A 10,746-nucleotide genomic window follows, 5' to 3' on the forward strand; every position below is an offset into this window, starting at 1 on the left:
TGAGCAGTTTCATGTAGGAACTGTTTTCTTTTGCAGTCTCATGTAAGAACTAGCTAGCAGCTAGCGGGTGCACGTAGTTCGGTCAAAATAAAATAGTTCCTCCATGAAGCTCCTCATAACAAGGTCTGTGGATTATCTTGAGTAACGGAGTCATGATTTCTGGAAAGAGACATTGCTGTTGGGTTTATCAAATGTATTTATTTGGCACTTTGAGCACCACAAGCCGAGTGCCATCCAGTTCCATTGTATTGGAGAGAAGCCAGAAACTCTGCGGCCGATATCTCCAAAACTTAGGCAACTAACACAAAATTATATAGATGGATAAATAGCCCTAGAGGAATGTATTTTGGATTTTAGGGTGAGCTGTTCCTTTAACTCACAATTCAACATTCATTTAGATTTTTTTATCACGTTTTTTCGGCACCACCTCTGTTTTCTCCCCAGTTGTACTTGGCCAATTCCCCCTGCTGTCCCAGTTGTCAGACACAGCCGATTGTGGCCTGTACGGATGTCCGACCAAGCCTGAGGTAACACGGGGGCTCGAACCTGCGTCCCTCGTGTTAGTAGGCAGGGAACACCCCTGCACTACCCGGATGCCGCCCGTCAGCATTCATTTTGATGTATTATGATATTCTATACTGTACATGCTGGAAGGCTTAGATGCTGATGCTGCTGGAGAAGCCTCAAGCAGCTGAAAGATGAGCTATATTTCCCTGCATCTTCACTTGATATCTGTGTCTCTGACCCTGCCTGCTCCGTCAGGTGACGTGGACCTGCTGAAGGAGGAGTGCCGTATGCTGAAGGAGGACTGTCAGACCCTGAAGGAGGACAACCAGCGTCTCTCAGAGAGACTGCAGCTGCTGCAGAGACAGCGGACAGGGTGAGAGGTCAATGACTGCTCAGTCATTACTGGATCAGCTGGAGTGGTGGGACACCTTCTGGAATACTCCTCTGACTCACATCCATTCACATCGTGTCCCATTTCGAAAGCGCGCGGCCACCTGTTGAATCACCGGGGGGAAACTCGTGATATCATATGAGTGAGCACGAGATGTTAGAGGCCTATTATAGCCATTAATTCGACTTGGCCGTCCGCGGTGTTCTTGGCTGCTCATCCGGGTATGATGATGATGATGATGCGGCGGCTGTACGAGCCGCCGAGTGACATCAGCATCACCGAAACAGTCCCGAATGAACAGCCAAGTGCCTCACGTTGGCTTTTATACATCGAGTATGTCAGAGAGTATGTGTGCAAGCTGATGAGTATACATCAGGTGCTTGTCAAAGTGGGGGGTCCGGGGGGTTCCGGGGGTCCCCAGCCAAAAGAGTAATCATTGACTTTCACTATAATTCCATCCTATAACTAACACAATGACAGAATGTATATGCCTATTTTAGTCATGGGGTTTCAAACACTTTCTGATTTTATTTAATCTTTATTTATTTATACAGGGTGAGGCCCTTGAAGCTCTCATTTACAAGGGCGCCCCCGATTTCTGTAATAAAAAGTTTAGGGGCCCTTGGTGTGAAAAAGTGAGAACCACTGTTCCAACACCACAATAACAACAACAACAACAATAATAATAATCATAATATATTCATAATAATATAATGATCATAATGCATAAGGCATAGTAAGTTATACCACAACGCTTACATTGTGGCGACCATCTCGAGAGGGACCCCAGTTCAGCTGCTACTAGTACATGGATGTTAAATGTTCTCCCATTGTCATGTTTGTCATGAGTATAGGCCAATACTCCTTTTGTCCACCTCACAGCTCCAGTGTCTACCTGTCCCTGAAAGAAGAAGACGCCGACGAGGGCACAGAGGGGAAGGAGATGGAGGAGACCATGACAGAGAGCTACATGACCATGGCCCAGACTGAGAGCACCAACTGCCGCCTGGTGGACGCCTCCATCCAGAAGAACATCTCGTTTGACGGGAAGCCGGTGACACCGAGCGGCTGGAGCGGAGGCATGGGGGAGATCTTCTCCCTACGGGACCAGCTGAAGCAGGCGGAGGAGAGGGCCTCGCAGGTCCAGAGAGAGGTACAACATCACGCGCCTCATTCGCTCAGAACTGTGTTGGCTGTTCTGTAGCTGTAACGCAACCAGAAACCCAAATAGAAAATGTGGAGCACAGGTGCGTGCGTGAATGGATCTGGATCAGATAGAACTGGAAAATAATTATTTCGGTTTTGGTTTAACCTACACGGATTACCAAATGGGTGTGCTTTACTGCAGATGGTGTCATGTAGGTTTTCACTCACAGACTAATGAACTATTTATTGACTCTGGGAAAAAAAGGAAAATGAATGCTGTTGGAATTAGGAACTTCAGACAAGTACATCAGTTACATTAATTTGAATGACAGGACGAAACTTTCATAAACACTCATTTGAACATCTAAACTTTGTGGCACTGATTCTCTATAGTACAGTGTGGCATACAGTATATGTGGCACCTAGAGTAAGTAGATTAAAACACATTTATATAGTATTTGCAAATTATACTATTTGACCAATGTATTCTAAAAGAAAATGATGTGAGGCTTAGTAGTCGAACTATCCTGAAAGCATAGCTTGATAGAAATCCACTCACTGCAGTCGCACAACAAAACAGCTCAATCACCATGTCCTATGAACATCACGCAATTAGCTAGAATGATATAATGATGACCTACAAGGCACAAGGCACTGAGCTATATTTAGTTATTCACGGTGTTGAGTAAAATCAGCTGTCAGTCCAATCAGCAGTCAGTGGATTAACGAGAGGAAAAGAGTGACCCCTGTGTTTGACCCCTGTGTACTGCAGTGTGACGGCCTGAAGACGGAGCTCCAGGAGCTGCAGGTACTGTATGACAGCAGCCAGCGGGAGCGAGCGCAGCTGCAGGAGGAGCTGCAGCGCTGCAAGGCCGAGCTGGAGAAGCTGTCTGGGGGGGCTCAGGTGAGGCCGGGGCTGATGATGAGATGGGGGCGTCCGGGTAGCACTACCAACACGAGGGTTGCAGGTTCGCGCCCCCCGTTGTTACCACCGGCTTGGTCGGTGCATCCCTACAGACACAATTGGACAAGGGGGATGTGTCCTGGTCGCTGCACTAGCACCTCCTCTGGTCGGTCCGGCGGGCGCCTGCTCAAGGGGGAGGGGAACTGGGGGGGGAATGACCGCGTGTTCCTCCGCACACACGCTATGTCCTCCCGGTGAAACTCCCCGCCGTCAGGTGAAAAGAAGCGGCTAGCAACTTCACATGTATCGGAGGAGGCATGTGAGAGTCTACACCCTCCCCAGATCGGCACAGAGGGGGCGGAGCAACGCCCAGGGACCGCTTAGACAGGGGGGGAAATAAGGTGTGGTGAATAAGATGATGGTATACAACTGTAGTCGTATCTTTAGGTCTTTTGCGACTAGCTTTCTTGTTGCTCCATTCATTGCCTATGATCTGTTAATGACATAAAGATGAACTTAGTCACAACAATGTAGTTTTTGGAATTGCCAGCACTGGTCCGCTAAATGAAGGAAGAAATATGAAGCTGTTTCTTTGCCATGCACACACTAACACAACTAACACAACATCAACATCACACCTACTGTATCCTGTGTCTGTATCCTGTGTCTGAAATGTCTGCCCACATGTGTTTAAATCTCATACTGTAGCAATATATGTTTTAATATGAACCGACTTGGCCCGTCATCTCATATCAATATGTATGTTGTTCTTTAGGCTGGGGTCTTTTGTCTGCGTCCTAACCTCCCTGTGACGGCACCACTTTAACTGTTGTTGGAGAAAAACACGTTTCTGCACAGAGAAATCAAGAAATGAATGCCTATGTATTTTTTTAAACCATACAAAGGCCCCAATGTCATTAAGGTCACAAAACACATAAATGACCAATTTTCAATTCTAGAAAAGAAAACACATCAAGATTGCAGTTACATTTTTTTTCCTGTGACAGTGGTGATGAGCTGTCTCTGCGTCGTGTCAAACTGTCTACCCGTGCCTGTCCTTGTTCTTTGAATGTCCATGACCTCTTAGCATGTATAATTAAAATAAAGTTGTGGAAAACTAACTACAAATATATAAACGATAGAAAACGAAAATAGGGAGAAAAAAAACTTCACACACCATTCACGCTACTCGTTGTCATGTGACATGTGTTGCCACTGTATTGTCTTTCTTTTTGTTACCATAACTTCATACAGTACAGTGAAGGCCACACAGGAATGCTCACACATGCTCACATGGACCTGGATTGTATCAGATGATATGATGTTGCCATAAACCTGCATTGTTTTTCCAGTGAATATAAACATATAAATCACTCCATCACAATCCTCCCCCTTTATGCCACAGCCATAGACCGTGTTATATTTTTGTTTCCACAATGATTTATAGTGGTGGTGGTCCATTTGTTGCTGGTGTCAGACCCCCCCTCATAGAGAATAAAATTCTACATCCGCTAATGTATAACAGCTTATCTAAACCAAATAAATTGAAGCCATGAGTCTAGGAAGATGTCTTCATAAAAGTATATTTATTTACCATAACATTCTCTGCAATATATGTATTGTCAGAGGGCTGAATATTTGACTCTGTACATTGATCAGAATTGTGTACATTGAGGTTCAGCCATCTGACAATACATATATTGCAGAGAATGTTATGGTAAATAAATATACTTTAGATAAGCTGTTATAATTATCACATTTAGCGGAGAAGAGAAATTCTATTCTCTATCACCCCCTCTCTTTTTTGTGTTTATTATTTGGCTACCTTCATCCATTCATTCATTCATTCGTTCCCTTCATCTCCATGGTCCTTGTGTTTTTTTTGATCCCCTCCTCAGAGCTTCATCCATCGGTCTGAGCACCCTGTTCTCTCCATCCCCTTCATAGGAATGATTGTAATAGTGGCTGTGGTTTGGTGCTGGTTGTCGGAGCTGGCGTCCCAGAGAGCAAGGTATGGGTGGAGCTTATCTCTATCTGCTGTGTAATATAGAGTGCCAACGTCACACCCTCTTCCGGGTTCGGCGTGGCACCTACGGGATTTCATTCCCCCATTTATTTTCCCATAGGAGTTTCGTAAAATCCTTATAAAAAGAGTTTTACTTGGTCAAACCAAGCGATTCAGCTATAGTCTGAACCAGGAGAGACCATAGAACATTTCAATCAAAATAAAAAGCAGACATTTCCCCCGCCCGAGTGAAATGTTGTTGTAGTGGTACTCAACCTTGCACTACTCAGGAGCCACATTGACAAAAACATATTTTTGGAAGAGCCACAATCCAAAAACATCCCTTTTCTCCCTGAAACCAGTTGGGTTCTGTATATCTGTATCTCTTCAGCTCTTAGCTCTCCACCTTTGGAAAGTCGTGCTGAACCTTGGTTGCTTTGTTTCATGATGAGGCTGCAATTTGGACCATTTGAATTGTGAAATGACATTAACACAAAGCAGGCAGATGCAGTTTCCCTTACATTCTTTAGCGGCAGCCATATTAGGTTCATGCTAAGCTAGTTTTTCCCAGTGTGGCGGAGTTTGCACTTGACTCGAGACCTGAGATAAATTGTGATTGGTTGTTCAGATGCTTGAGGGGCTGGGGCGTAATAGATTGATGTGACTTGAGAATGAGAATGAAATATTGATTAATTCTGCTGTTTGTTTGTTTTAATTATTTTTGTTGTTGTTTTTAAGTAGGACTTAAAAGAGCCACAACTACCCATAAAGGAGCCACATGTGGCTCTAGAGCCTCAGGTTGAGTATCACTGGCTCTCCTGATTCTGAATATAGCTGAATCGCTTGGTCTTTTTACAATGATTTTTCTAAACCTCTATGGAAAAATGAATGTGGAATGAAATCCCTTAGATCCTATGCTGAACCCAGAAGATGGCGTGACTCAGGCACTCTATGCTATGTGTCTTAGATACTGAAAATATATAGGTGGGTGGATATGAATTTAATAACTGACAGATATAATTTGAAAATATAGCCGCAAGCGGCAATGGCAGGGGTTCAAGCCTTGCGCAAATTGAACACCTAATAGTCCTTGAGGCAAATTTGTAGAGCACGTTCAGGTGAACATGTGGAAAAAAGTAGCTTGAAAATTGGAGAAACAGCCTGGGAGTTACAAACAGGTGTGAAGTTACGGCATATTTTGTGTTAGGCTACGCCCACTTTTTACATCTGCGGCGCCCCCTTTTGGTCAAATTGCGAAATAGCATGTCAGAAATGCCATTCCAGATGAGGCTGAGAAGTTTGCAACCGATTATGGGAATGGACTTGATTTACAGCTATTACATGCTTAGACCATAGACCCCGCCCAATTTCACCAATGATGACAAAACTTCTGATCTTGACTAGGACATCCTTGTACGATCATTGGACAAACAGGTGCGGAGTTACGGACTTTTTTGTGTTCGGCCACGCCCATTTCTGCCGTTTATGGCGCCCCCTTTTGGTCGAATTGCACATAATTTGACACACATGGTCTGGGATGGTCTCCGAAGATCGCCAACAAGTTTCGTGAAGATTCGTTAATCGGTCATGAAGTTATGACAATTTAGCTGAGAGGCCACGCCCTCTCACAACTTTAACGATTAATAACTCCGAAACGATAGTAGATTTAAAAAATCTGACATTCAGGATTGTAGAGCTTGCTCCATAGATGATTCCTGGCGATTTTGGTGGAAATCAGTCAAACGGTCTAGGAGGAGATGTCAAAAATGTGTTTTCCAAACTTTTCAAAATATCTAAAAAAAATTCCAGACGGACCTTAAGGGTCCTTGAGGCAAATTTGTAGAGTAGGTTCACCTGAACATGTCCAAGAAAAAGTTTGAAAATCGGACAAACGGCGTGGAAGTTATGGCCTTTAAGGTAAAACCTCGAATTATAGCGCCACCTTCAGGCCGATTCGAAAAACATTTCTTGAGCAGAAATCAGCACCCAATATCTGTCTTTGTGCCAAATTTCAGGTCTCTGCCATTGACCAACTCATGGGAATTTGCATCGGGGCAGATGAACAACAACAAGGACGACAAGAATAAACCAGCACAAAAACAATAGGGTTTCAGCCCCTTCAGGGCTTGAACCCCTAAATATCTGAAGACAGTTAATTATATCCACTATTGTGGAAGATGGACATGGGACGGGTGGGCAGTTTGGCAAATTGCTTTGTGATAATAAAATGTTTGTAGTGTCATTGAATAACTTTAACATTTGAAGGCCCAATATGTTTGGTGGTTTAATAATAGGGAAAGCTATACTGACCCTTGACCCTGCTCTTGTCCTCCGTCTTAATCCAGGGGAGTGAGGTAGGTTGGAACACGGTTTTGACGCTCACTGCAGCCACAGCAGTGCTTCTCACCACGACTTGCTTGTTGAGAGCCCTCACCCGATGTTGACTGGATGGGCAGCAGCTGCACAGGCACAGACGTTTGCTTGGCACCGGGGCTCGTTCTCTCCTGCTATGTCTATAGATCGGACTGGTAATAATGTGACCGATGCACGTCATTGAACTGACTGAGTATAGGGGAAGAAGTGCCATTACAAATGACACGGTACATACTTGAAGAGGATGAGGATGACGCACCCGGTCTGGCTCGGTGGGTGCGTTGAAGAGGAGATGGCTCTGACGATTGAGCTCACTCCGCTAAATGTTGGCCAGTGCTGCGTCTATAATATCCATTCCTCTTCTGTCTCTGTGGATCTTTCTTTTCTCCTCTCTAGTTGACAATGTGATCAAATGAAGGTCTTGATAATGAATGTCTTGTATCAAATGGTTCTCCGTTTATTTAACCATTATTTATTTATATGTTCAAATATCTTTCGTGTAGTTGACGACAAACATGGGCTCTGGACATTGAATGCACTGAAATCACTATTGTACATAAGCCCTCGATGAGTTACTAGAAAGAGCAGTGTCCATTTGTGTGGAGTCAATATTTAAATGCATCCCGGAATACCAGTCTGTCACAATGTTGAATTATGATGATTGATATGACCTCTCAATACCTCTATGCATCCCCCAAATTCTAGATGCAATAACGAATACACGTTTAAAATTTGAAATACTGCAAAAATCAGAAGTTACCAAATGAGCTATCTACTATCAACTACTGCTATCTTGCTGCTGTTATGGGTGGCCCTGCCCAACATTAGAATAACAAAAAGCGGTTTTCTCTATGGTATGTGAAGGTGAAATTAAAACAGGATGCCCAGCTAAGCGCACCTGTAAATCCAAGTGTATAAGGTTGATGTTGACTTGTGATTTCCCTGCGGATGGGTGGGCCCAGTGCTTGTTCTCACACAGCGTTGTGTTTTTATTTGTGTGCTGTGCTTATAGCCTCGGGCTTATCCCCTCTGCCTGCCTCCTGCATTGTCCTGTGTGCGACTCTGAAATCAGCATGACGCCAAGAATGAAGAGAACTCCCATCTCCCCCTTTTAATGATCAGTTAACTCACATGCCAGGCAGTGAGCGCAGCATGTGGGCCCGTCTTTACTTCACCTTGAAAATCTGACACCTGCGATGTTGTTGTTACACTTATGATTATGTTATGGTTTGTTGTTGTTATGCGCTACTACTCTAGGCCAGTGATTCCCAACCAGGGGTACGTGTACCCCTAGGGGTACTTGAGCAGCTTGCAGGGGGTACTTGGAAAGATTGGGATTACAATGTATTTCCAAAATGCTAAAAACTGGCAACTTTTTCCAATTGAAAACTGTCCAAATTGTAGGATATTAAAGAGGAGTCATTCAAATTATTTTAATTTAATGAGATGTGTTAGAGAGGCCTAGTAAAAGTTTAATATAAACCACTTTAGGAGAATTATGGACACAGATGAGTGAGGGGGTAGGCTACTATCGGCATGGTAAAACAGCTCAAGGGGTACATAACACAAAAATGGTTGGGAACCACTGCTCTAGGCAACACAACAGGTTTGGGAACACGTTTTGGGAGCATCAAGCTATTCTGTGAGGGAAACCTTCTCTCTCCAGCAGGATTTATATTGCTTGGTTTGATTGTCATTAAGGTTAATGGTCCAGATTGGTTAAGGTACAAACTACAGCATGAGAATGTGTTGACTCCCATCCTTCCCCTGTTTATTGATGGCTTAGCTCATGTGAGAAACTGCAGATGAGAGAAAGACAGCCTGGACCCACCTGGTTCCATCCAGATGTAACACAATGACAGAATGTATGACTCTTTCTGTAATAAAACATCTAAAAGCTAAAAATCCTATCAGATGGGGGACCCTGGGACAAAATCATATGAAATGCGGGGTCCGTGGTCTTGTGTCAGTTTAGGGGTCCTTGACGTGAAGGCGTTTGAGAACTACTCGTTTAGATCATGAGCGACGAGGGTTCGTTAATTGATGAGGGCATTTTATTACTGGCAATTCATATTCAGAATTAATATGGAACTGAAATATGTAAATAAGAGTGTGTCACAGCTGAATTGTTCTCTTAGCTATCAAGTGAAAAATACATGGCAGGAGTCTAAACATGACTGTTAACAATACATTTGTGAAATCTTTTGTGTGTGATTTAGAGTCGAAAGTGCATGCTACAACACATATAGAGGAACAATATTTAATTTATGTTGGTTATGTTCTGTTACTTTGTATTTGATGTAAATAGTCAGATGGGACATATAGTACTATGGGAGAGATATTTGTTAAATCCATTTGTACTTGCTCTGTAGAAAGTTTATTCTATTTTGAGAGAGCGTTGTATATTTGATAGCCAAAATATATAAATGTGTATTCATAGTGTCATTATTACTCACAACAATTCCTAGCATTACTGATCAGTTTGAGTACCTCTATGTTCAGTCGTGGTGTAGTCATCGCATGCATATAGATTACGTTTGATCTTAGTTGCAAGCAAGAGCAATATGAATCCTGGTTTTGCCAGCCACTTATATATATATATATGTTGCACATGTATTGAAATATTTTCTGAAGACATTCGTCATTAAACCGAACCTCTATGAGCAATGCATCACCAATATTTTTTCTGCAGATGAAGTTACCTTTTAATAAGGCACCAGTGGACCACTAGACTGCAATTATTATCACTTTGCAATAGCAGGTCACTTCCCACTGCTCCAGTGACTGCAATAGCACATAATTATGAATGTTGCCTCTTTCAGGATATTATTTCTCATTATTTCTGAGCTTAGTCCGTGGATAGTTGACTTTAACGTTTTAACGTTCACACGCCTCTAGATTGCACCGTGCTTTTCAGCTTGCTGCGTTGCTTATCGATAGCATTGTTGTTTTCAATATAGTTGTGGCTATTTTGTTACCTGGAGGTCTATTTTGTACAGTAAATGACTTGAGAAAATAAATATACTCACCACCACCTGATGCCTGAGCACTTTCTTTTCTCGGGGAGTGAGCTCACCAGCTATCATAGACTCAGGGTTTAAAAGTATCGCGGGAATCCCATTCATGAAATCACCCGCACTGGTCTTGAGTGACAAGCGTCTCTTTCCTGGCATCACGTTACATTGGGTTTGTACAGTTATTAATACCATTCACTCCAGAGCCGTGTCATAAACCCTCGGACACACATTCTGTTCAGCCGGCAGGGATCAGCGTGTCGACATTGTGGATGAGGGCTTCTAAATTACACTCATTACTCCATTGCTCAGACTCATGGTTTGCTGAGTTATAGTGCAGCTAACTGTCTAAAAGGAGCACGAAGACCTGCAGCTAACTGTCTAAAAGTAGCCTGAAGACCTGTGT

At 43.3% G+C, this 10,746-nt stretch overlaps 1 protein-coding gene across 2 annotated transcripts in view; it reads left to right on the forward strand.

The window, feature by feature from the left end:
- LOC310800480 (uncharacterized protein) overlaps positions 1 to 10,349 on the forward strand; it is a 31,595-nt gene extending 21,246 nt beyond the window's left edge. For both annotated transcript variants that reach the window (XM_083663080.1, XM_083663081.1), the window contains 5 exons: positions 763 to 880; positions 1,781 to 2,051; positions 2,817 to 2,948; positions 4,847 to 4,959; positions 7,299 to 10,349. In XM_083663080.1, coding sequence (XP_083519206.1) covers positions 763 to 880; positions 1,781 to 2,051; positions 2,817 to 2,948; positions 4,847 to 4,959; positions 7,299 to 7,311 — 647 coding nt within the window. In that variant the 3' untranslated portion in view covers positions 7,312 to 10,349. The remainder of the gene's footprint in view (positions 1 to 762; positions 881 to 1,780; positions 2,052 to 2,816; positions 2,949 to 4,846; positions 4,960 to 7,298) is intronic.
- Positions 10,350 to 10,746: the final 397 nt, after the last annotated feature.

This window comes from Poromitra crassiceps, assembly GCF_964638095.1.
Source record: "Poromitra crassiceps genome assembly, chromosome: 30".
NCBI classification, from domain to species: Eukaryota; Metazoa; Chordata; class Actinopteri; order Beryciformes; family Melamphaidae; genus Poromitra; species Poromitra crassiceps.